A 27,968-nucleotide genomic window follows, 5' to 3' on the forward strand; every position below is an offset into this window, starting at 1 on the left:
TCACCCATGTAAAGTATCCTCTTTTTTCAACTCCAGAGGCATTGGGCTGCTCCCTGGATACTCTGGAGGAGGTGGGCAACAGGAGGATGCTAGCTAACAGCTATGATGGACAGACCCTCCCACCCCCTCCAGACCAGCACTGGGCAGCTCCTTCAGCCAGAGACTGATACACCCGCGCTGCAACAAGGAGAGGTACTGCCGGTCGTTCCTGCCAACTGCTGTCAGGCTATTGAATAGACGGTCCTGAAAACCTGGACTCAGCCTTTTTTAATATGCTTATATTTATATTTTACATTTTATATTTATTTATATAGTTGTTGTCCTCTACTTTCTCCCTTTCATAATTTTGCTGCTGGAAATGGGCAATTTCTCCATTGTGAGACAAATAAAGGTTTCCTCATCTTTCTCATCATATTGTCTCTGCTCCTCACCACTCTGGTCAGAATACTCCACCCTCACATTGTTTATTCATTACAAATAAAGACTTCTGAGCGCATACCGGGCCACAACATTATACTCTGGTATGCCATAAACCTCCTTATAGAGGCACACTAATGGAATGGGTTGGAGGTTCAGATGTATCCAGAACAAATTTCCCCACACCATGTCTGAGACCAATTGAAAAGATTACAATGACTCCTGTTTCTGCATTCACTGAGGACATTGGCCAACATGACCGAATCTGCAGATGATGGCTGTGTGTCATGATGAGAAGGAACGAGGAGAAACAAACACATGGATGCCGGAATCGATTCTCTCTAGATTGCCTTAAAGTAGGCCTGATGAAATAAAGATGAGATTTTTTTTTGATTTGTTTTGCAACCAGACAAATAACTGTCACCACAAGATGGCAACATTTTAAGATGTTAACAAATGAAATAGAATTAAGACTTCCTAACATAGTACAATACTTTATTTGCCTTTTGAACAAATGACTTTATGAAATTATCTATGACAACAGTCTACCTGTTCTCTCTCTCTGTAAAGGTATTCACACTTAAGGGCAAACTTAGGTATTCCAAGTAGTCTCATAACACAATTATCTCTGTCATCATCCCATTATGATGCATGCTGGTCGATATTGCAAGAGTTGACATTTCCCCTCCAGAATGGATAGTTGACCTGAATCTCCCTGATGGTGGCGGTCCTTAAAAAAGCTGGCAAGCCGATTTAGAGACAGGCAGCAAGTTATTGTGACAGCCAGCTGCCTAATTGTTCATTTGAGGTAATCACCCGACAAGTCAGAGCAATTTCCAGCACAATGCTAGAGATTAATAGAGATGGACGTGCTCACTTGATGAGATCAGGATCACAGGCACTGCCTGCCAAGTGCCAGAGACCCCTCAAGAGGGCACCTTCCTTGATACTGAGTAAATTATCGGCAGTTTTATATCACTGCTTGGATGTTAATAATACTACCATCGACAGCACCAAAAGGTCTTCACCATCTTTTCTTAAACAGGCAAGGGGAAAAAAATAAGTGACAGAGAGAATGCTAATATTCTTCCATCCTGAAGGAAGGAGATGGGAGATGAGCACCCCAATGCCCTCGAAATGCTGAAAACGTGTTTTCACACTCTAGTCAAGATGTGCTGTGGAGCTGTCAGCATTTTAGCAAGCCATCTCTGTGTTTATTATGTGTGCTACATGTGATGGATGACCGTGCAGTGCTGGGGCGTATTCGGTCTAATTGTAATGTCAGCGCATGTCGGCGGCGGCAACTTCCAATGAGCAGAGATGGACAGCTCCTATTGAGTGTGTGTGTGCGCGCGCGCGTGTGTGTGTGTGTGTATGTGTGTGTGTGTGTGTGTGAGCCGTGACACGACACACGGGGTTTTCAAGTGTGTGAGCCGTGACACGACACTCGGGGTTTTCAAGCGAGTGCCGAGACTCCCACGGACTCTCTCGGGACGAGTTTGTTGGAGCTGTCAGAGAGTGCCATGGAGAGGGAAACAAACCCAAGATGCATGTGCAGTTTCCAGAACCAAGACATCCTAAAATATTTGTGGAGCACTCTCGGTGATGTTGATCTTGATCGTGGGCCATGCAAACACACAAGTATTATAAACACCCTCATATCCCTAACATAAAGCATCTTCTTTGACCTATGCATGGCATGAGTAACATAGGGACATTCAGTTACTGTGCTGCAAAATGTCTGTAAGGGGCGCTGTTGGAGCTGAACTACTAAATGACAGCAACACTCAGGATGAAATTGACAATGCATATTACATTACAAGCAGATACGTTTAACTGAGAGCACAAGTGGGGAACTCATTATCCACTCTCAAGCCTGAATAAGAATTAAATGATTTAAGAAAATATTGTAGTCTGGAACAACACATTTGATTCATTTAATCTGAGGCAATTAAATAGCTGTGGTTTGATTTGCTCGACGCCCCTGTGCAAATGCTGCATTTGTTTAGTGAGTCGGAAATTCCGTAAGGTGCACAATACATTCTGCATGCGTTATTTACACACATTTATACAGCGGAAAAATCACTCAAAAGGCAAATGTGTAAAAATAAGGCCTTGTATATCATCTCCTATCTTGGCATTCAGCTCAGGTTTTGCAAATCCAGGAGTCATGCTGTTTGTGAGAGAGCGAGTGCCAGTTGCGTCTCGAGAGACAGAGTTTGAGTGAACACAGCGAGGAGTTCTTCAGGGGGAATGTGAAATAAGGAACATACATACTGATGCTGCAGCTTCTTCAGCTTTTTTCCGGGCTGAGTTGTTCCAGACACACCAGTAAGACAGGCGACAAGGGCAGGCAGAGAACTGACCGGCGGTCAGTCAGTCTCAGTCGGGGAATTAAGATGTGCCGTTAAAACAATCCAACTTGGGAGTCAAAGTTCTGTCTGTCCATTGCAAAAACCCACAGGGGCCACTGACCTTCAATATGGTTTGTACAGCGCAAAGAGCAATGCCACTTTTGGTGCAGACTCAGCAAACATGTTGCAAGAACTACACCATCTTCACACATTTTTTTTTCCAGATACAGCACTTGCAATGCCTCTCCCTGCTGAAAGCATACAATTAGTCATCTCATCTTGTGCGAGGACACCACACCAACATAGTTCACACAAAATATCTATGCCGCTCAGTGAAGTCAATGAACAAAAGCGCTTTGGCACCAGCCCAGGGATTAATACCGTATACACAAATGCTACGAGATTTAGAGAAAGGCCTCCCAGAAAAATCATCTGCTTCACTCCATTGCAAAACCTCACTGGACGACTTTAATGCTATTTGTTGAAAAACAATGGCAGAGACAAGTGCCAGCAAACATCATTCCGCTGTGTAATGGGTGCAGAATGGTTTTTGAAAGCCTCGCACTAGGGACCATGTCATGTATCCATTTTGTTTGGGTACCACAAATTCAGGTTCAATTTCTCGAGCCAGTGACTCGTTTTGGGAGATTTCCAACACACGGGATGCGATCAGTGGCACGTTAGGGCTTGAACTGAACTGTGTGGGAAGAGACACGGTGCAGCAAATGTTGAATCTTTGTGTTTTGGAGATCCTTGTTGGCAACAAGATCCTGTTCATCAGTTCTGCCTCACAGTTTCTGGGCCAGGAGAAGCTGCCTGACACTGGTCACTGAGTGGGCACAAGGGACAAATGTGACACACCATCTGTTGTACCCCTCACTTTCCTTTGCAAACATGCAGCATGACGCACAGTACGCCTTCCTTGCTGCGAGTGAAAATGTATTTAATGGGGTCGTGGCACAGAGTCTAAATTTCATGATGAAGGCCTTTATAATTTAACTTGACTTGACTAGTTGTAGGGGGACAACGTATATTATTGGCAAAAAAATGCAAACAAAAACATGTTTAATTCATTGACAACATTTAGTAGTAGTAATAAAGTCCTAAAAATTGCGGAGTCTCAATTTTCAAAGCCACGTGATTATTTCCTCCAGTGTTCAAGAATACATTTGAGAGACTCCTTTTTTGAAATATACACAAGTTTGTGTTTTTGCTCCGGCAAAAAGACACCTTTTTTAAAATTTAAAAACGGACATGTGCAAATTGCCCCTCAGAGTGCTGGAAACAAATTTAAAAAACATGAGAAGGAGAAAGCTCAGGTGAACGTAGAAGACTTGACTATGTACTAAGAAAACAGGCAGAATTAAGCCAAAAACAACATTTCGGTAGACTTCTCACCAATGCAAATCCTATTTCCAAATCTGTAACCACTTCTACTAATGAGCTGAACTAAACAAATCTAATTTGAGTTAGAGGCGCATGAAGCAGTCTTTGAACTGATGTACAAACATTTGCGCGAGCAGGTCGCGGCCGCCTAGCTGAACCTGGCTCAGTTTCAGCTGAGCGCGGAGGAGGATGAAGGCCCTCACCCTAACCTTTCTCAGAGGGGTCGAGTCAAGGACCTTGAACACGCTCGGCGCACATCTGGAGGGAGGATGTGGAGAAGCAGTGTGGAAGTGAGCCGCCTGCATGGCTACCAGACAAGACAGAGACTGAAGATGATCCAGACATACTTCACTGTTTGTGAGGGGATACGTTTTCCATTTATTTTTACATTATTTTTACATACTGTACATTACATTTACATCTGTGCTGTATGTTGCACATAGAGCGCATTCGACAATAAAGTTGTACTTGACTTTATTGATAGTCATTTGAGAAAGTCACAATTGTATAAATAATACCAGGTAGGATTACATTTATAATAGTACTACTGAAAATATAAGTTTAAACAAACAAGAAAACAAACAAACAAACAAATAAATAAATAGTGAAATAAACAAAGCTAGGAGTGGACCTCGGGTTTTAAGTAGATTTGAAACGCATGGATTCTTTCCCCCGGTCAAGCAAGTTATTTTCATAGTCACTTGTTGCCAGGCAGGTTTCATTGATCAAACCATGGGTCAAGCAATCAATTTTTAACACCGCTTATCCTTGCAGGGCCACAGGGATGCTGGAACCTATCCCAGCTGATTTCGGGCGTAAGGCGGACAACACCCTGAACTGGTTGCCAGACAGTCGCAGGGCACGCATCGAGACGAACAATTCACACCGGCACCCTGCCCGCACGCAAGTCAGGCAGGCGAGTGTACTCGCTATCAGTGACTTACCATGGGTCAATGAAATTTTTTTTCTGAACGACAAACTAGGTGCTAATGGCATGATGCTCCAGGGCGCAGAAACGGCAGGAATGGGGAAATAAAGTGGGTTTCACATCAAGATAATCTGAGCCCATACGCACGCTTCAGACCCAAGTTAGCAAAGCCCAAAGATAGCCTCACCTTCCCTTTTCATCTTCTGGATGCCCTTCTTAGTAGATCACAAAGAAGAATATACTGTACATAATGCCCAGAAGATCAATTAAAAACTCAATCAATCAAATCAATTTATAACTCATAAAATAATACATATTACAAAGAAAATCAGCACCATCTGGTGGCACACTGCCACTAAATCTTTATGATATACAATATTATTATTCTTATTATTAATTTAATCTCAAGACATGTCCCATGAGGCAACCCGAAAAACACACAACGAATTTGCGCACCTTCATCAAACCGCTGAAGTGAAATCAGAGTTAGTGACCATTTCTCTGGAGATTGCAGGCTCTGGGAAATGCCATCCTCCTGTGCGTCTTTAGTTGACAAAATTATTGCCTCAAGGCATCTATAGTACATACTTTGCAGAGTGGTGTAATGTATTCCATGCCAGACACTACAACTAACACTGAAAGCTCGCCAAAGCCAAAATCAATGCCAAACGACTCATTATTGGGACTGCATAAACAACTCTGTCCAAGACTTTACAATATGATGCTCCATCTGCTTAAGAAAGCAGATGGGCAGAGTTAGCAAGAGCTATAAAATGAAAACACCTAGCGGCATGTAATGGCAAATCTGATGCCTTAGAGCAGTTCTTCCCAACGTCACGAGATTATCAGGGGTGCCCTGTGAGAATATAAAATGTCACATATTTTGTCTGAAGATGATATAGTGTTTCCAAATGTACCTTTGTTCATCTTTAGTTAGCCGCATATATTTAAAGACAGAGCAATGAAATTTGACAATTGTGGCGTTTGCTGCCTTTGAATGACATTGGATGAGTGCGACCCGAGTATCCAGACTCGGTAAATCATTTGAAAAATACATGATGAAAAATACATGATTTAGAGTACATCAGCATACAATAGAGATTCGGGTCAGATTTAAAACAACTAAACTGTTCGCATTGAATTAAAAAAAAAATCTGACTCATGCAACATATGGGCCAAAATTGACCAGCAGTTTCAACATAGCCTCTGAATGATTTAGTGTGAGTATCTCAGTTTTGTGATTAGACGGGCCCCCACAATGAGGACATTAATTTTGGAATAAAAAGAGCGATCAGAGATGATCAAGAGTTCAGAATACGCGCTTTTCTTTGGTTGATGTTCCATGAGATATTTCTCATTTAAAATGCGTGCCTTCGCTCACTAAAACTAAAACACCACTGAGAGCGCCCAATGATACACTGTACTGCCTAATTCACCTAAAGGACATCAAGTGGTTGTTGGTTGATGAAACCCTCAGAGACACAGCAGCTAAAAAAAAAAAAAAAAAAAAGAAACAAAGAGAAAACTCAAAAAAGACCTCCCACATCCAGGAAAGCCATAATTTGAAACGCACAGCCAGAACACTTCATTCTGGCCTCTTCACTTTGGCTCCTGAGTGAATTTTACTCAATCATAATCCAAAATTGGATTGCTATGTGTGGCTATCAAATGCTCTCCTTCACTGACAACACCCTTGTCGTCTGGCTTTAAGAAGTGATACGAGCACAAACCTCCTTGTCCTTGAACACAATTGCTGGACTGAAGTGAAGCCTGTGGTTGTCTGAAATGTTCCTCCCTTTGGCCATTTACCCTCTGGAGTCTTTCAATCTTCCGACCACAGCTCATCCTGAGTCCCTCCCTCCAACCCGCTGCTGTGTAATTGCTTGTCAGAGCTGTCTGTGTGCCTGTTCCTTCTCTTGCCGACACGCACCTGACAAGAAACACATACAGTATTTATACACAAAATAGAAATGACAGATAATGTGTGTGCAGGAGGCCTCGGGACGTGATGCCTGCAATCGAGCCGTTCCAGTCGATGACGCTTGCTCGCATTAGGCTCTTTATCCCGTTGGGAAAAAAGGAGAGTTCAATGCAGCAGATTAAAAAACAGACTTCACTATTGCCATTCATTGACTTGGGCAGAATCTTCTACTTGCAGACGACGATCCTACACGCCATAAGATCTGTTTTCCTAACCACCAGATAACAGACGAAAAGCTCACTCATTTTTCTGTTTGTTTAGAACATATTTCGATGATAGATTATACTGTTTAAAGAGGCGCGATACCACAAACTGTCAAACACAATATGACTGATGCTTTCGATATAGTGCTGTGTACATTGTAAGAGGAATTTGTTTGCTATCCACAAACATTTGTGGAGGAGGTTATGGAGGGGAAGCCTATGATTGATATTTCCATTAGCACTCAGACGAGGAGAAGACAAGGCTGTGATAATGAATTGTGACATATTAATGAGCTCCTCTGACACCCACAATACTCGATCAGATCGTTCGCTGCTTCACCTTTGGGAGCAATGAAGGAAATTGTTTACGTCACGTCAAGTGTTTGGTGTCACCTGCACATATGGAAATAGTTGCATAAAAGTTCAAGGTGAAAAGGCACACCATATAGCACTTCCATTCTTCAGTTAAAAAAAAATAATTAATGTCTTTTAGGGCAATTGCACAAATCGGTGCCATTTGCTTGTTGTAACTCTGAAAAGAAACGAAAATGTCTTTCTTGTTTCAACTTCTGTTAATGCACTCATAATGCATATTGGCCCATCTCGGGCAACTTGTGAATGAGTTTTTAGGATAAAATGAATAAATACATGAACTATAACCACATAGCATTTGGGCTAGAAGAGTACTGACACTCAGCGCATTAAAGATACTCAAGAAAAAAAAAATTCAAATTGTTTTCAAAATAATGTTGATATCAGGAGATTTAAACCCATTCGGTCAATAGGTTGAAAAATCATGGAATATATAGTACAACAAAAATAAATGAGCGAACCTACTTTCAAAAGCCTGGACACTGGCTCTCAGTCAACTATAGAATAGATTTTAACCAGTAGGGCTGTGAGGTCTGCGGACCCGAGTCAGTTAGTGGAGCCCATGTTTCAAAGCCAACATGGTAAAGCAGCATTTAGCTGTTATGTTGCAAGCAAATGGAATAAGATGCCAACAGAAGTGAAGTCAGCTCCAAGTGTACTTGCACGTAAACCCAGTTTAAATCCCCCCACCCCACAATTTAAAAGGGGGTTAAAGGTTTCGAAAGGTACTTTTTTTCCCTTAACTTTGCTTTTTACAGTACATGTTTTGTTTGTGAATATGTTTAAAAGTTATGTGCATTCTTCAGCAGTTTGTTTGTACTTTGTATTTTACAGTTAATTCGCGCATTTATACAATTGTACATCCTGGGGTCACAGATAGCACCGATTCAGGCGAATGCCCTTAAAGAATCTGTATTTTGTGGCTAAGACCTCTTAGTTATCCTTGAATCTGAATCCGGTTGATGGCACGTTTTGTCAGTATTATGTCAGTATTAAGTATTTGAAATCAGTGTCCGTACATCAAATTCACTTTGTGCACATGCTTTTGTGTTGGTGCTTGATTATGTGTACCCCCAAGGACGCTGTGTGCTGTTGGCTTTCGTGTCATTTTTATCTGCTTATGTTGGGCTATTTTGCAGTGCTAAATTGATTTTCTGACTGTATACTGAAGCATCACATCAACTACAAGGGGCTAATGACATGTTTTTTTCTGCACATATTATATGCTATGAACATTTTTTCCAACACCTTCCCATCCAAGTAAATGGTGTACCGACGTCTATGCAAATACGCGTGGGCGTATTGATTTAAAAACCTTCCCTCCCTCGCCCCTTCCTGGTTCTTTGGGACGCCAGCCACCCAAGTGTGCTCCCAAGGGAGCTCATTAGAATCAGCCGAGAGGCGAAGCCCCCAGACGGGGTCAGGACAAACTGTGCCACACGTGCTGCATAGTGATGCTTTCCGCTCTGTCTTCATGTCTCTTTGCTTTTGGCTACATGTCAGTTCATGCGGACCGACGGCACATGAGCGATTAGACTGCACGGGCACTTGACAACCAATACACACACACACACACACACACACACACACACACACACACACACACACACACACACACACACACACACACACACACACACACACACACACACAAAGAGCTAAATGCACACATGCGTCCAGTGGTACTCTCAAATAGTCCGCCAATAGAGATGTGTGATCAGAGAGTTGCCACCTCCCTGTCAGAAGCTTCTTGTGTGATGTGTGGTAATCAGGAGAGGGTCGCACGCACACACAACCAACCAGATGACCTTCATTAAAAGCCCATTAATCTTTTGTGGGTTCTCTGTTGGTGTGTTATTTTTCTACTTGGATTGGTGAAGTGCAGCAGTTGTCGGGGCAATATGAACTCCATCCCACCCTGAATATTTGGTAATCGAATGGGACACTTTAGTGTCATCTTCATTATCTCAGGTGGAAAAAGTCAAAATCTTGATTTTCACTCAGAGTTCAGAGATGCTTTGATTGCTCCTCTAAGAGTTTATCGTTTCGGCCTAGTTCAGCATTGTCCATGAAGCCTGACCAAGCTTAATACATCACAGAGAGCACTCATTTCCTTTCTGCTAAAAGTGAAAAATCACTTGGGGGTAGATAGGAAAGAGTATATGACATTTTCACGCCGCCATATTGGCAACCAAAAACGATCCCGATTATCAGCATGAACAAAATATTGATGAAACAAACAAAAAAAGGATTATAGCAGCAAAATATTTGTTCGCATTTATCTCACAGTCAGACGGCGTGTTTTCTGTGTCCTTGGGCTTGTTTGCTTTCTTTCCATTTATTTATTTATTTGTTTGCGGGTCTTGCAGTTTCCTACCCCATCCCTCAATAATATGCCCCGCCTCTCACTCAAAGATAACTGGGACAGGCTCCAATTACCTACAATTCAATTGAGAACTGGTGGTATAGAAATAAAATATCTAGAAAATAGAGATGGCAAAGCGCCTGGAGCAACAAGTTTGAATTGAAATAAATAAATGACTCCATGACCGTATGGACACTTAGCAAAGAAGAAATTTAGATGTGGACCTGCGTTACAATACGAACAATTGGATTGAGTTAAAAAAAAATTGACAATTTACAACTACTTCAACAAATTATTTAAATGGTATTTCTCTATTTTTTTCCTGATGCAGGGTACACTTGATGGTAAAAGACGAAAGACAACAACCTCTTTAAGAGAAACAGTAAATGAAATAGTCTGCTTTCAAATGGTAACTGAAAAACCACACACTCTTTCACCCCTACTTAGGTGTAATAGGAAACCGCTTTGGGAGCAGAAAAACAACTCAAAGTTGGATGAATGGACCAAACAGCAGGGTATGATGCTGGATTGGAAGCAACCGGAACAATTTTGTTGTTCTGAAGCAGCCACGCACTCCATCGCCATGTAATTACCGGTAGGTGTTTCAAAGAGTGATTGGTTGTCACCCCCAGTGGTGGCACTCCACTGTCTGAATGTCAACGTTGGCTGAGACATCATGTTTGAGTGACAAGCACACTCAGCTAAGCGCACTCTAATACTGCGGGAGCTGCTGTGACAAACGCTGACACTTTACAAAGACATGAGAGGGAATAGGAATGCTTGGGTAAAAGACGACGCACTGATACACACGCTCATCCTGATTCATCACTGAGGTAGGCTCATCATCATTGCCCTGGGTGCTTCTGATAATTAAAACCCAATTTTACAGGACATAAAAGTAACCACTGCTTACTGAGGCTTTTCCTCACTTTCTCTGCAGGCAAACATGAGAATCATGAAAGTGGGTGCTTGTAAGGAGCGGGAGACACTCCGATTGCTCTAGTCAGACAAATCAAATTGTTCTCTTGCCTTTTGACACACAACATGCGTCAAGGGGTAAGATATACCAAAAAGGACTTTTTCAATTAGTTACCGTGTCAGCAGCATTAGAGGCAGTATGAGAAAAATGCCCCCCAGTTGTTTCATGTTGTATGAAGCACACGCCCATGTCCCAAAAAGAGGATGGACTTCATGGAAATGCTTACTCATACCTGCGCAATCTGATATTCACATTGTCAAGGCAGACTGCATTGTTCTTACCTCATTTAATTATGAGAACAATGAGTTCATGTTCGGTGGCCCATGTTAAAAGATAAATGTATTCATCGCAATCATTGCTTCTGTTTAATTGCAGCTTCAATATGTAATATCTTTTTGTCACAATAAACTGCTGTTAACCTCTTAAAACAATGTCCTGTTAATTTTATTTATTTATTTTTTGGGGTAATTTCTTTTAGAAATTTCCGTGTTTGGAGAACTTGAAACCGTAAAAACCGTTGGGTAAAAAAATAATTCGGTGAAAAAGGGACCGATCCAGCTTTTTGGGTTATTAATTTAAACCAAGCACACAATGGGAACAATTTTGTTTGAATTAGCCATGCACTCTCATAATTAGGTATAATTGCAAAGCAACATCCACTATTTAACACAAAAGGTTGGGTCAAATGAATAACCTCTGCATCATCACATTTTGCCAATTTATGATAATAGTAGTTTGGGTGCCAATATTCCTTTAGTATATTGCAAAAATGATGTGGTGCCGGATTTAGCAGTTGATTAGAAATCATTGTGAGCATTAGCAGACCCTCACCAATGGTTTCTGTCATCTTGCTCAGCATCATTTTGGTTGACAAATGATATAATTCCTTGGGAACACCTGCTTTTCTCCAGGCATCTCTACATGTTAAGGATTTAGTGGATGCCGTTCTCCAGGACGATTTATTATATGTTATTATGAAACAAATGATTCTGAGCAACAGGGCAGGAAGCCTTTGATGAACATGCATTAGCTTTCTGAAAGGCTTATGTGATAATTTCCCCCTAAACACAAAATCACAGCACCTTCTTCAGTCAAACATTTATCAAACCTAATTCAGGCCAACGTCAAAACCCATGTGTACTATTTGAATGAATAATGATTCTGTACTTAAATCCCCTCAGCCAATTTGCTGAGACTCTTCACCCAAAATGTGCAACCGAAGGTTTCTACAGCTAAGATTCTTGTTTCAAATACCACATTTGACGCCTCTGTCCATGTTCCATGTTCTGCTGTGTTAAATTCTTTTAAAGCTACTGTATGTCCTTGACGTTTTTAGAGGATGTGGTTTGCCAGACTAAGCCATCTGGCTCCCCCATATGACTCTGTTTCTCCGCATTTCTTTAAGGAGGTTCTCCCGAGTATTGGTGCATCGGTGTTGGTCATTATCAACCGCAGTCTGTCTTTTGGTGTAGTTCCCAAACAGTTTTATCATAATGTGGTGCAACCCTTGCTCAAGAAACCTGGCCTTGATAAAGATGTACTGTCAAAATTTAGGCCCATTTCCAAGCTGCCTTTCATTTTTAAAATTCTGGAAAATGTGGTGCACATGCAATTAAGGTTTCCAGTCAGGTTTCAAGATGATGCATAGTACAGCCCTGTTATGAGTTTTTAATGACATCCTCTTGGCAAACGACACTGGAGCCTTTGATACAGTGGATCTCAGTATTCTGTTAGCTCGTTTGCAGCACCTGGTGGGCACTGGTGGTAGTGTAGTGCCTTTGAGTGGTTTAGGTCCTATTTAGCTGACAGAACCTTTTCAGTTAGCCCCACTGTCGTGTGGTGTTTCACAGGGCTCAATTCTGGGGCCACTGCCATTCTCATTGGATCTGCTCCCACTGGGTGCCATCTTAAGGAAACACGGTATTTCTTTCCGCTGCTATGTGGATGACTGTCAGATCTATGTCCCGCTGAGCAAAAAAGACCCTTTCTCAGTGAGCCCACTTTTTTCCTGTCTGGATGAAATCAAGACCTGGGTGGCACTACATTTATTTGGATTTCAATGAAAATAAGCCATAAATGATGGAGTTTGGTCCCAGTGGCCATTGTACTGTACATCCTATAGTAATAAATCTACTCTGGCATCCTTCACTGGCTCCCTATACATTCTAGAGTTCTTTTCAAGATCCTATTATTTGTTTTCAAATCTTTAAATGGTCTCACCCCACTTTACCTCTCTCAGCCCCTCCGCTCTTATGCACCTGCGGACCAGACACTATTATAGGTACCAAGAACTAAGCGGAGGCTCAGAGGGGATCAAGCTTTTTCCATTGCTACTCCCTCTCTTTGGAATGACCTCCCACTGAACGTTCAGCAAGCTACCTCGCTGCCCATCTTTAAAACTCTCATATTGGGTGTCACAGCGCTTGTTGGCACAGTGCACTCGACACAGCGTTTCACTGTCGCGTCATGACAGCACATACAGACTTAATGGTTTCTCTACTACGGACTGGATGAAAATGCCGTTAATGTTATCTGTGGGTCCATCTTTCCTCCAGAACTTTGTTTCAGCCTCCGGCGTGAAGTGGGTATTCCACAAGCTTTGACACTAGTCAGTGGAAAAACAAAGATCAAACCGCAAAACAGTCTGCATGTCATGAAAACAAGACTTCACTTCTGATATTATCCATCCATCCATCCATTTTCCGAACCGCTTGAACCCCACTAGGGTCGCGGGGGGTGCTGGAGCCTATCCCAGCCATCTCCGGGCAGTAGGCGGGGGACACCCTGAATCAGTTGCCAGCCAATCGCAGGGCACACAGAGACGAACAACCATCCACGCCCACACTCACACTTCTGATATTATGTTTTAGTCAATAAAATAAGCCTTTTAAAAAATTTGCAGCATTTTGAGGTCAAATATTTTTATATACTCTAAGAATGTGCACACAAGGAATCCACATGCTGGTGCTGTCTCCTTGATTTAAATACAATACTTTGGATTTAGATGTATATATTTTTTAATGACAGACCTACTTACTATAGTCCATGTTTTAAGAATGGACCAAGGAAATGACATGAATGATGCACTTTGTTGTGTAGTGAAGGCGCACCTGGTGAACAGTGGCCCAATGGTAGGAGATAAAAGTGATTGATAATTTTAGTATACATTTTATGGATGCAGCATAACAGAACCAAGATTAATTGACTAACTCAAATGAACCAACTAAAATGTTATTGGAATGCGAAAACTAAAAACCGCAATGGATCATGTTGTGATTGTTGATCTGGCATTAGCATCTTTCCAAAACACGCGTACACACTAGACATTGTTGGAGAATCACACGATCAATTACACACAGTTGCCAATGTCCTCGTGACATTTGGAATTTTGAACTAGTACATTCTGTAAGTAAAGAGATAATCACACCAATGTCACTGAGGTGATTGGAATGAGCAGTTCTGTTGTTGGTGATGTCCTTTTGGGAAACGTGTTTCATTTTCTCAGGCAACTTTTCATGACACCAGGAAGCGATCATGAAGTATTGTCTCTTTCTTTTAGCAAATGGGAAACTTTGTGATAGTGATTAAAGTTGGCAGACGTAATATGGATTTGGAATAAGTAGCTCTATGTGAGCAAAATGGCAGAGAGCTTTTCTTTAAACTAGGATGGAGAAATTCAATGTGCCTGCTAATTGAATCTCAGCGCTCAAGTGAGGGAAACTAATGGAGAGAAGGAGGAAGAAGAGAACGATTTCTGTTCATAAACAGTGTTTACTTAAAGAACTCCCCTGCCTTATTAGTATTAATAGCGGTGACTTCAGAAGGCTCATATTCAGCCATTGGACAGTACTGGATAATTTATGAGTGAAATGAAAGCCTGAGAGTGCAGTGCAATGTAGTACCGCATTGCAAAACAATGTTGCCAATGCCTGTTTACATAAGCAGCACTTGGGGTAAACAGTGGATTCAGCGCAGCACGGGATGAGAGGAAAAACGTGAGCAACGTGTTGTATCCTCACATTAGCCTTGTGGAGATGCAAGAACGCTGCGGACCTTCTGATGCAGTTGGTCTTCATCTGCAAGTCCTTTTGAGCACGCCAGAGCAACATCTCGCCCCGAGCAAAACTTCTGCATCCCCAGACGTTGGGTCAGGGTATATGCCATGTCATTTTAGATGCTCTCAATTAAAGACACCATCTGTTAAATTTGATCATTAAAGCGCTTCGCCTAAGTGCATACGTTCATTTTATGCTCTATTTGCAGTCAGCGGGGTGGCGTGCAAAGCGAGGAAACGGCGCATCGAATTTGGGGATTCAGGAGGATCTCGACCAAGAAGAATCTCTGCTGAAAATGCAGCACTACTGAATTGTCCACAATGCTTACAGAATTCATCTTTATTTATATTAAATTAAAAATATACTTTTGACAGATTCATGTAGCAAACATGAGGAACAGTACATTTATGATACAAAGCTTTGGGTATGATCTGCAAAGAACACAGAAAGGATAAAGGGACAAAGCTAAGTTATTGGCGACGGCCTCTCTGAACTCTGTCCCCACTCGAAGCATGCAGAAGAGAAAACAGGTTGCGCCGGGCCATTCAAGAGAGGACCATGTGGGACTTGGCTCCCAAACAACTGAGAGGGCCAGTTTCTGGTGGTTTGCTGGCAGCCCACCTTTTCATTTGGAAGGGAGAAACTCCGCTCGCAAGAAAGGGTTAACAAGCACGTTAAATATCGCCCACCCCCGTTTGTCAAAAGGTAAAATCACATAAAGCAAATTGTGTGTACACTCGGTATAAGCAGGAGGAAACTGCAGAAGGAGAAAACAGAGTATAACGCCAAAGCAACACCACCCTATTTACAATTCTCCATTGTCCATCGTTATTTCAGTGCTTTTATAAAAAATACTCTTCACATTTGAAGTGTGTGAAATACCCCAAAGATTATGTGCAGTTATATTTTTGACCTGGGAAATGAACTCAAACAGCAGTGATTTGTGCAATTACTGTTCAAACAACAACAATAACTGAACATTAAATAATTAGCAGAACGCAAGATACCTTGGGGGAAAAACACCCCAAATGACAGAGGAATCAAGATTATACATTGTATAGTATACGTGGCAAGAAATCAGGATTTTCAGTTTGTGCTAACGATGAAACAAACAAACAAAAAAAACAAACGGGGGGTTTCCCCAACTCTTAAAAGGTCAGTAACGTCATCAAAGATACAAAGGTACGTTAATAGCTTTACAGCTTGGCATATAAAGAACAAGAACCAATGGTGTGAAGGAAATTGGAAAGATCGCATGGCGTGAATGAAACAAAAAGAAATGACGTCTCAGAAACAGGGTAGCAGATGAAATTTTAGAAGAAGGAACCATAGAAGTCAATCACATCCGGTAAGGAAACACGAAAGAAGTTCACATGACTTAAAGGAAAGAAGATACGGATACCATGTGCAACAGAGAACTTGCTCATTTGGGCTTAAGAAAACATGGACGGTGATCACACAGCGTGAAAGGAACCATGGGAGGAGATCGCATAACATGTAGGAAACGCCAAAAGGAGGATTATGTGATGTAAACAAAACCGAGAAGTATGTGTGTTTGAGAGCGTAGTAGAATGGAGATCAACCTGGCGATGAATTCTGAAAATAGGTGACGGGCAGGAGAGGAAATTATTGCTTCTGTGAGGAGTTGCGGTTACGAGAAGAAGGTGAAGAAGTTTTCCAGACTGTAGAGAGGAAACATGGGAGGCCAGCAGTGCCCTCAGTCTCCCTTTTGATTCAAAACATCAACATTGGGGCAAAAGTACATCAAGATAGATGTGTCTGTTTAAAATCAAAATAACTGTCCCTTTTTCCTCTTTCCTTGGAAACCCACATTTGGCGGCTACTTCCATTGCGCAGTCTAAACAAACTCAAATGTGCTATAAATATTTCACACTCGACATTAAATACTGTCTCCTCAATTTCAATGAATTGCAGCTCCAAACGGGATTACAAAATACTCCTTCATTAAAAAATCATGGCACCATCAAAGAAAGATTATGACTACTGTTGGGAACAAAAACACACACGCACACACACACACTCTTTAAAGAGAAGATTCTTGAAACTGATCAAACCCTAAAAGGATTTCCTTCATGAACTCTTGGCCGACGTCGTGCCACTGATCTTTGCTAATGCTCCGAGTTCTCAAGTGGTGAACAAGCAGATAAACAAGTTGGATATTTCTGGAATAAGCATCTTTCCACATCCACCTTTGATTAAAGTGCTTCATGGGGTAGTTTGGATTCGAACACACACACCCACGCACACTCTCACACACACACACACACACACACACACACACACACACACACGCACACACACACAAACACACACGCACACACACACATACATACACACACACACGCGTATTTGAAAAACGTACAAAATAAATAAACAACGGGAGCCCCAGATGATGAGCCGATCCAGTGACAAAGTAGGTCCTCCCAAAGGGAAGTAAAATAACGATGGAACTTGGCAAGCTTGACGCCTTTGCTTTGAAATGTGTTCCGCATGACTTGGCAGAAGAAAGAACAACTATTGGCTGCATGATAGAGCAGCATTGAGTGTCGGTTTGCCCACAGGCACATTGACAGCATACTGTATTATTTTTATTTATTTTATTAATTTTTTTTACTTAAATGGATAAAAACAATGAAATGTTTTGGCCATTTATCTTCATGACAAGGATGTTTTTGAAATGGAAAAAAATGCAAATACTGAAACTAGGTCTCCAGTGGATGTTACCATGTACATATTGAACAACTGTGAAAACAGAACAAGCATGTGCATGGCAAGTGTTCAATGTGTGACCAACTTCAAGATCAAGACAGTTTTAGATAAATATGGAAGGGCAAGCAGCACGAGGTATTACTTTGCACAATACTGTAACAGTACCACTTATTGGCATATTACAGCAATTCCAGCTGTTTTTGCAGGTCCGTGTGAACCCATGTCATTTTGACGCTTTGTTTTAGTTTGTGGTGGTCAACATATCCTTATTCACAACCAGTGGATTCATGCACAGTAGTAGTCTGTTCTGAGTTTTGTAGGGTTTCCTTCAGAAAGCCATAGACTTGAATTATTATTTTAAAAAAATAGTTATTTTGTTTTCCCGCTTTATTAACCATTTCAATATTTAATAAGTAATAAAACGTTTTCCCAAGATGGCGCCCGACTAGGCAGTCGTCGGCAAGTGCTCTTCAAGAGCCTTGCTTTTTTGTTGTTTTTGTGTTTTGTCACATTGTATTTGTTGTTACGTCGTGTGGACCTGCTGTAGATTATTTTTAGCATTTTTTTTGGGCACGATGTTCATCAAAGGAGAAGATGTGCTTGGTGGTTGCGCCTTCTCGGCAGCACGCATGTACCAGCACTTATTTTGATTGGGAGGAATGTCAGCGCCATCTGGTTGTCGTTGCTGGACAGCCCCGGGGCGCTTATTTATTTTTTTTGCGCCTGAAATGGGCAGCATTTTTCACAGCCCCGCTTTGTTCAGCGGGAATGTCAGTGCTGTTGAACAGTCTGCGGCTGGATGGATAGATGGCTTGAGGAGCCAACGATGAGAAGAAAGGAGCGTCAGCGCAGAGCGCCGATGCATATGTTGAATTGGGAGTCGTGGCTTGGAACTGAAGCGGATTTACATGGGACAGGAGATGAGAGCCAATCTCTTTTTCGTCAATGGACGCTACAGCTTCTTGTTTGCTTTCAAACGTAGCTTGTAGCAGACGTGTGCACATTTTCAGCATCGTCTTTGATCTACTGGTGAAAAGGACAGACACTTTGAATCGCTCCGCTTTCATCTATAACTGCTTCAAACAACAAAGTGAATGCAGAAAAAGTGGTTAAGATTGCACGGCTGTCTATGTTTTATGTGTTGTGTTGTATTATTTTGCCATTTTATGTTCACTGTTCTTTTGATGGCGGCGCGGGCACCCGCAGCGGCTCCTCTCTCTCTCTCGCTTGCACATGTAGCACATTTGAAAATAAAGTTGACTTGAATATCAAATATTTTGAATTTGAATTTTCTCAATTCAGAAGACTTACATTTTTGTGACCTGTGTTTTATTTGACAATACTAGTGTATAATTGCTTTTACGGTCTAATTAGTACTTTGCCTTTCAGTCTGGCAAAGATGAGAAAAGTGGTTCAATTACCTTAAAGCAAGGCAATGTCTATTTTGAATACCAAGATAAGTTACCAAATGCTATTTCATGGCCCAAAAATGGCCAATGACTTCTCACACTAATTGTTAAGAAAGTATGGCAACGTGTGATGCTTCTGTGTAAAAATATACTGCAGTATTTCAGTGTAGCATGTCTGGCATGTTTGTAGACTGTTTTTGTCTTTACAAGTTCAAAAATATGGTACAGTACTTGATTTTGTATGTACAACTTTTCTCTACATTCACATTAGAACACTGGTCCTTGAATTTCTATTGCACAGGCTAAAGATTTTTCTTTGCTTCTCTCTACAATTTTTTTAGGGATGTTTTAAAAGGATGTCATTAGCCTAGCCTCTGCGTTTTGGGGAAAATCTACGTGTACAGAAATTTTTTTTCACTTCTTTGATGAAACGATCTACAATACAGTAAAAATACCACACACAAAAATATGAGCACATGACTAATCAGCTTTCAGACTTTGTTTCCTCCATTTTGTTTGTTCTTTCTCCTTCCTCGAGCCAAGTGAAAGTTTGTTTCAAGTCCTTCTTAGGTTAGTTAGTGTCAAACACTTATGTGAGTGTAAATATCGTTATGTATTGGGGGGAAAAAAATCAAACAAATCAAAAAGCTTATGCTGGGCGTTTCCAATGGACACAGCAGAATTGCTGGCAGTAGGTTCAGACACCAGGCGTTTTGCAGGAATTGACCATAACTCCCGCAACAGTGTGGTATTTCCTCCACAATCTCTGTGTCTAAGATCACAGTTTGTATCTACAGGACAGAAACGTACTTGAACTTGGTCTGCTTGGTTTGGGTCCGTTGTTGCTACAGTCTTGAATAGATTGGGGGAGGCGGAGGAGTTTGTGGTGGCTCTGTTTGGGGAACTGAAGAAGTTTCTCGAGGCTGGAGTCACATTGAGACTAAACTTAGACCACGGTATTCCTTTGCCGGTAGGGAGGAGGCGGCAGAACTGGGCCAGATTTCAGGGAAAACTCAGACATGTATTCGGGGTTTTCAGCTACTGCCGGCCGTATGTGTCCATTCTGCTTGTAGTAGAGCTTAGCATTGGTGGACCCACTCTGGATGCCGTCAGATGGTTTGGGAGGCAAGCTGTGCTGCCAGTATTCCGGATTGTCAAAAGTTACCTTCAGCTTCTTCCCAGCGGCTTTACCTGCTGTCTGTCCACCGTGTTTCAGCAGGCTGGTAGCCTGGTAGGCTGGCAGGCTGCCATGCCCAGTGGAGGCTGCGGTGGCTGGGACACCTGACTGGCACACCGAAGCCAGGACAGTCGTTCCTGTTTGGCTCTGACCGGTGGAAACGCCACCGGGAATGCCAGCTTGTCCTGCAGGTTTGACGGTGTGGTGGGCGTGGAGGATGTGGGTCAGTGTACCGTGGTGGCAGGACATACCAGATGGTGACAGCTGAGCTATGGGGAGAGGGTAGTGGGGCAGGTTGGTCTGGGTGCTAAGCGGGAGGTGGGACCCTGAGGTGGTGACTGAGGCGGCAGAGGGAGGCTGGGAGGGAATGGGCAGACCGTTTCTCCGCAGGTTCTCTGCGGTGCTGTGGAAGGTGTTGAAGTAGAGGGGCTCATTGATGTACTCGTCCTCTCCTTTGGGCTGACTGCTGGGTGTGCTGTGGTAGCCTGGGTTGTCCAACGCATTGATTTCCCCATTTTTATGCCGTGACACAAAGGGGTTTTCCTCAATCGGATTCAGGGATTCTGTAGCACACATTAGAAAAGAAGAAGGAAGGAAAGAAATAAAGGAGGAGTTTCTGAAAGTACAAGGCAGATAAACTAGTAAAATTGTCAGAAATTAAAACGGGGGTGTGGGGAAATGGATACAGAAGCTGAACGAAATGAGTACGAGATGAGTGTTAGAGAGCTAGAGGAAGAGAGAGAGAGAGAGAGAGAAACACTTGAGAGAGGAAGAAGAAGAAAAGAGAGTTAGGTCAATTGCTAATGAGCAAAGAAGATGGAATGGGACATGATAATGGTGATAATGGGAGCCACTCAGGACCAGACAGGCAACTTGCCAGAAATTCTTTGGCACTGCAAACTCCATCTGCCGGGGGCTGAAATGCCAACAAAGGACCTCTCTTCGTTACTTCCAAGCGCTATTATAGCGGGGTGTGAAACCTATTGATTTTGCCCACTCTTGAGCTCCTTGACATTGCATCAGATGCATTATGCCTCAGGCCTTGTTATATTTTGAGAAGCTCAAAAATCAAAGGCATCAGCAGGAGAACAGGGTTGATGGGTTGAATTATGATCAGAGGCTGACATGCACCACCGTCAAATAGTGTTAATCCATGTGCAGAAATAAAATGTGGGAAAAAAAGACTTATGAATTGACTACAAAAGATCACCTTTTCAGTAGTCTGCTTTGAGAAAAGAAAAAGTTGTTGAGCTTATATTTCCTCACCCTGCTTCTTGCAGATGTGCAGTATTTCCACATGAGACACTGCATACTTTGCTAATTCGCTTTAAATAATTTCCCAAATATTCTTTATTCACAAACTAAAAGCCCTCGACAGGCAATCCTTTGATTCTTTTACTGGAGAGCGCCTGCTGAGTTGGCGGCCAGTGAGTCTGTTTCCCTCTTGATCTGTTTGATGTCTTTACTGTACATCCTAGAATCAATTGCATCTATCAAAGACGCACACTCTTTCGACCACATTTGACTGTCTTTTTAGTCAGGCAGTGCTTCCTTTGGAAAGCTGATCTGAGTTTTGCTATACCAAGACCAAAACTTCATCCTCGCTGTGTGTTTTTTGTCTCAGTACCTGAAAAGCTCTTGTCCTTCATGGGGGTCATGTATCCGTCCTCATCCTCATCCCTGAAACCCCTCTCCCCGAGAAAGATGGTGGGGTCAGCGCTGTACCTCTGTCCCCCGTTGTCTTCACTCCCTGCTTGGTTCAGGTTCTTCTTCTGTACATTGCCATTGCAGCGCTGGTCCTCCAGGGTGTGCCCCTGGCTTCCGGTGGCTTCCTGTTTCACACAGGCCTGGGCCCCTGACAGAAGACCGTCTGAAAGTTTTGGCCCTCCTTCCCTATAGCCAAACTTGTTCTGGGGAAGACAGGGTGTGGGAGCGGGGATTAGGCAGGTTGACAGGAATATATATTTTCAATACATTCGTATTTACTTCAGGAACGTTTTTATGGTCATTCGACAAATTTGTGAAAATGTTCCTGAATGAGGCTTCGATACAGTAAGTAGACCATTAAACCTACAGTACATTTTGATGTACAGTTTTCAACAAAAACAAAAAGAACACCGTTAGAACTGTGTGATACCTTTAACCTGTGCAGCTGCCAATCAAAAGTAAAATTCTGTGAAAAGTTCTGCGGGTGTCGTCATCAGCCTTAAGGGACCGTGAGGGGCAGCCAGGCAGTGCAACAATTCACACACCTGAGCCTCGGAAAAAGAACCGAAAACCCCACAAGAAAACAAAACATGACATGCGGAGCATCGGGTTTCCTGTGAAGCTCTGTTAGCTTGCTGCAGGCTATTTAATCCTCACCCACTCCTCTGCGCTCACACCAACTGCACATGCTACACTAGTAATTACAGGAAGTGCAGCTACAAACAAAACAACAAGGGAGAGAACATTCCAGGGTTATATTGCTCTATCTATTCTTCTCCTCCTCCTTAAACCATCTCTGATTTGTTCTTTGAAGAATTGTTTCAGACTCACTTATCAGCTCCTTGTTGTTACTGGATTGTATCTACCAAAGTAACATTGAGAAACACAAAGCGACACTTTCAAATGAAGCAGGAATCCTTTGACCGCAAATTGACAACTGAACATATCCTTTTAACTTAGAGGCCAGAACTCACAAGATAAGCAAAACGAGAAACCAGTATGGTAGAATACACAACTGATCGCGCAGCTCTGGAAAAGAGTGAGACTCATTCAGAGTCATCAAAATCTGACCAAGAAAGCGCGGCGTTGAATTGGAGAGACGACCGGGTCAGGATGGCTTTCAACGCCGAAACGTTATGGTTCCACTTCTTGCAGGCAAGTATGGCTGCAGGTGTACGTTAATACGAGCAGTGTAACCCGAAAGACATTTGGATGCAGTTTGTCTTTGATAAACCATTAATTTTTTTCCTTCGGACCAACACAGGTACACTTTAAGTCTGGGATGCTGGTGCGGCTTTACTTAAAATGTTTATTGCGAGCCGTTCCTTTTTCTCTTGCAGGCATCAAAACACAATTTGTACTGAAACGTAGGAATATGATTGCGCCAGATAACTGGACGTTATTGGTGTTTTTTTTGGACAGTGTGTAAATGTCAAGTGTTTAAGGGTTGAGATGAGTTTTTAAAAAGAACTGTATTTCTGTGCTTTTGGGAACATATTTAATTGATGTTGAATGCTTAATTGAATGCTATTAGGTGCGCCTTTTAGTGCGGAAAATACGGTAATTGAATCATATTGAATCATCCTTGATGTTGGGATCGTTGCCCTGTGAAAACCTTTGCAACTGGACACCTCAGAATTTTGGTAAAAGATGAGAAAGAATGCAAAGCAGGTTTTATATGTTGAAGGAGGAGGTGTGTGGGAGTTGACAATAAAATTGTCATTACACTATGTCGACTATTGTAAAAAGATTAGAGATCAGACTTTATATTTTTAAGAGGTGGGCTTACTCTGTTTGAGTCAACACGAGGTCTTGTTGGGTATGACGGATGAGCTGCTTCAAAACTTCGGGGCACCAGGTATTCCTCGGCATCCATCAGGTCATCCAGATCCTCCTCATCTAGGAGGCTCTGGAAGAACTTGCTATCATTGGGGCTGGGCAGCTTCATCCGGTCATCTCCCTGAAAATGCCCCAGTTTTCAAAAAAGAGGGCCATACGTATGACTATGAAGTACGATCAATTATTATGAATAATAATATAGCTCTGTTCATGCAAACCTACTTGGATGACCAGGTATCGTTGTGGGTCCCGGGCCATCCTGCAGAACTCAGCAGCCAGCTCCTTGAATTTGGGCCGACTGTCGGCATCAATCATCCAGCCTGGACAGGAACCAGAATGAAGAGCAGAGGGCTGATATTATCTGTTGTCCTGATCATCTTCCAATACCAAATGGGCTGCACATTTGGGCTGGTGGCAGCCCATCTGGTCTTTGCCGGAAATGCCAGATTGCCAGCCTGAGCCCGATTGAGGGCCTCGCTCAAGGACAATCCAAAGTGGCAAATTAGGTAAGTGAGAAACAGGTTTCGTTGTGTTCGGCCCACTTCTCCCTCCATGAGGCCACAGCTGGCATATACAAAGCAAACCCCTGAAGCTGAAGTGAAAGGCCAGCTGGTGTGTCTGTTCTCATTAGACAGAAAGCACACACAGTTACTGACTTTGTTGGGTGTTTCTTAATTACGTCTCTGGGAATGCTGACGGAGGGAGTGAGGTTCAGGGTGCTGCTGGCAGATAAACACAATTGTTTCAAATGTAATAATCAGGTCAGATGTAACAGATCCACCCGAAGGAATCTCTGTGGGTCACGAACCAATGCGGATCTGGTCCTTACAATATAATGGGCCCAGACACGCATACATAAGATTATTACTTTTTATTCTCCACAAGCAGGCAGGGAGGAAGTAGAAGTCCTTTGGCATTGCTGTAAGGCTAAAAGGCTGCGGGGCAATGTTGCTTCTGAGCTGTCATAAGCCAATAGTGCTGCTTTTGCATCTGGTGAATAAATATTAGATAGTATGACATTTCCAATGAATTAACATTTTCATCTTGGGAATATGTTTTGATGTCATGCTCTGAGAGTCTGTTGGTATTTCAAGTGCGAAAATAGAGAGTCGCTGGAGAGAAAAGTTCATGTCAGGTACTTGCTGCCAAGAGAAAAGTCACACACCATTGTTGTGTGAGGCGACCACCAGGCTAGTGCGAAGTGAGGGACGGCCAAGCTGCAATTAGCTGGCAGGGCCCAAATCTTGGACTGACTTTTGTAAATGTCTGACTGCCTCCTGGAAATCTAGACTGGCAGATCCCTCTGAAGCCATGGACAACATCTCCCATGTTCTGAATTAAACCATGGGAGAATGTGGGCCAAAAGAAGCAATGCATGGTTTGGATCAAAGAAGCACTGGAGTTTGTGGTCCAAATGAAAAACTAATTGAGCTTGCGTGGTGTGCAGAGCCTTGTATCTGATCATTTTTATCGCATCATCCGACATTTCTCATGTCTGTTTCTTGAAAAACTAACCAAGAGTGGAGCGAGGCCCAAAGCCTGAATCAGTACAGTACACTAGTCTGGAAGCAGACGAGCTGCGTTTTATTATTTCTGAAATGTGACTGTCTGGCCCTTACCAACGAGGTATTTTAGCACATTTTTCTACAATGATACATAATGGTGCTTTCTTACATTTGACCATGACCATGTAGACATCTATGGTGCAAATGGGTGGCTGCGGCAGCCGCTCTCCCTTCTCTAGGATGTCTGGGATCTCCCTCGTTGATATGCCGTCGTACGGTTTGCCTCCAAACGTCATTAGCTCCCAGATGGTCACTCCTGATGCATGCAAGGGCAAAAAGAGACTCAGCAATAGGACAGTGCAAGCGTAAATACAAACAACAAAAAGAGAACAAACGGGTTTCTGGGTTATCTCGCCCACGGGTGTGAGCATATGGAAGGCCGACATGAATAAAGATGATTAATCCATTTAGCTCCCCTGCACTCACCATAACTCCACACATCACTCTGATGGGTGAACTTCCTGTAGTGGATGCACTCAAGAGCCATCCATTTAACAGGCATCTGAGGAGGGAAACAGAGATTCGAAGGTGAGATAGGAAAAAAATACACCTATGTTGACACAGGATCATTTACAGCCTGAATTGCAGGTGATCTCATCTGCTTAAGCCTCAGTTGCCCGATCCTTTCAATGGCCGTTTGTGAGCTATTGACATATTGACGGTGCTTTCAGGCAGTGCCGCTTTGCTCAATATTACTAAAGTGTGGTGAGCGATTAGCTTCAACCTGAACCAGCAATTGTGAATCGTGCGTGTGCTTTTTAAGGTGCGAAATGAGATGGTATTGGTCATTTGCCGCACATGATCTAAACAGACGGCCTGTTTACAGTGGGCTGTGTGGGCCAGAACGGCCACAGCAATTCCTTTTTAATAAAGAGAACAAACCTGCAATTACACATGCCTGCATGTGTCACACTTTGTTGTTTGGAATGAAAAGCTGTTCCTTCATTTGAATTCCAAATGCAAAATCTGATATCTGAGGTTTAATTCTTTATCACCTGTGTGATCAACGTGTCAACAATCTGGCATCCTAATTGCAAAAGAAACATTTTATAATGCTTAACCCAGATCCCATCTATTTTCTGTAGCCAGGCCCGAGAAAAGTATGTTCAATTCAACCAGATCATAAGAGAACCAACAGCAATTTACAATTCATGACATTTTGAATGAAGATATGGCAAATGGACAATCTGGATTGGGATGAAAGTTGCTTACACACGATCGCTATGGAGCCTGCACATACTGCCGCCTTTGTGTTTAAATCAGACCACATTTTATCCTTTCTTTTAACATGCCCATTGTGCGGCTCAACATTTTGGGAGCACGTAGGAAGAATGTTCAGTAGGATAAAAACTCTAGGCTGATGTAGCCGGAATTGTAAAAAGGAATTTGCACACAAACTTAACCTAGGTGGGAGAGGTGATAAATCAAAAGCATCGTCGCTTCTGGATGAGTACTTTTTGTGCTTCTCTCTGGAAGATTCTTGTTTTCTCAGTCACCAACAACGATTTGGGCCTTTATTACAGTCAGTGATACATGATCCACTTTTATCAAACATTTTTGTATGAGCTGTGTGCGGAAGTGTGTGGATAAGGGTAAGCACAACAGACTTACACTGACCTTGCCCCCGTCTGCGTTGTATTCCTTCTCGTCCGCATCCAGCAGCCGTGCTAAGCCAAAGTCGGTGATCTTGATGTGATTGGGTGACTTCACTAGGACGTTGCGGGCAGCCAAGTCTCTGTGGACCAGTCGCCTTTCTTCCAGATACATCATTCCCTGAGGGAAAAGAACAAGCCAAACTAAATGATCTCATGGAAACAATAATCACGATATGATGCACTTAAACTGAAAGCATCTGCACTGTCTTACCTGTGGCGTCTTCTCAAGACACCTGCACTGTATGTGCATGTTTAGGTTTAATCGATTCAGTCGGTGTGACTTTGCAAAGACTCAATTCAGTTGTTTTCACGATGACTGAGCAAGTACATCCAGTGTCTTTCAAATAGCGTCACATTGAAGATGTGGCGCGCAAAGCTTGTTTGCACCAGAAAACAAACGTTAGACGGACAGAAGCAGGGATGCAGCCTCCATTTGTGGCTCAATGGGCTGTATGAAGGATCCACATACAAAGAGCCTTTTGCAGCACGAACAAACAAAACAGACCATTGCAGAGGGGTAAATTCCTGCATGCCTGACACATACATGTGTTCTTGGCTGAAGAAATCAGAGTGCATCCAGGCGAGGCCAACGGGGCCAATTGAAGTGTTTGAGCCAAGATGTTAAACAAGTTGACGCCACTTTACAGGTGGATCAATAAAAACACCTCCATGAGGGGAGTGGTGGGAGACAGTCGTGCTCATCAGACAGCAAACACAGTCAGCTAAGCCTCCATTGGCGCATCACTGACGGGGAAAAGATGTGTGCGCACACATGTCAAGCCATATTGTGTCGAGATGCCCGACGTGGCAAGCGAGATCGCACTGACTCTTCCCCAGACAAATGCG

General features: G+C 42.7%; 1 protein-coding gene across 2 annotated transcripts in view; it reads right to left on the bottom strand.

Moving 5' to 3' along the window:
* Nucleotides 1-15,364: 15,364 nt before the first annotated feature.
* LOC147210970 (receptor tyrosine-protein kinase erbB-4-like) overlaps nucleotides 15,365-27,968 on the bottom strand; it is a 166,240-nt gene continuing 153,636 nt past the window's right edge. Inside the window, exons 21-27 of one of the 2 annotated variants that reach the window (XM_086119524.1) lie at nucleotides 27,085-27,240; nucleotides 25,894-25,969; nucleotides 25,577-25,723; nucleotides 24,125-24,222; nucleotides 23,853-24,023; nucleotides 21,984-22,266; nucleotides 15,365-20,919 (exon numbers count right to left, since the gene is read on the bottom strand). In XM_086119524.1, the coding sequence (XP_085975650.1) occupies nucleotides 20,126-20,919; nucleotides 21,984-22,266; nucleotides 23,853-24,023; nucleotides 24,125-24,222; nucleotides 25,577-25,723; nucleotides 25,894-25,969; nucleotides 27,085-27,240 (1,725 nt within the window). In that variant the 3' untranslated portion in view covers nucleotides 15,365-20,125. Of the gene's footprint in view, nucleotides 20,920-21,983; nucleotides 22,267-23,852; nucleotides 24,024-24,124; nucleotides 24,223-25,576; nucleotides 25,724-25,893; nucleotides 25,970-27,078; nucleotides 27,241-27,968 lie in introns of both variants that reach the window. The other variant, XM_086119515.1, reaches the window with a different exon arrangement.

The sequence above is a fragment of the Hippocampus guttulatus genome, chromosome 1 (genome assembly GCF_054856545.1).
Source record: "Hippocampus guttulatus isolate MCC_2025c chromosome 1, RoL_Hgut_1.0, whole genome shotgun sequence".
In the NCBI taxonomy this organism is placed as follows: domain Eukaryota; kingdom Metazoa; phylum Chordata; class Actinopteri; order Syngnathiformes; family Syngnathidae; genus Hippocampus; species Hippocampus guttulatus.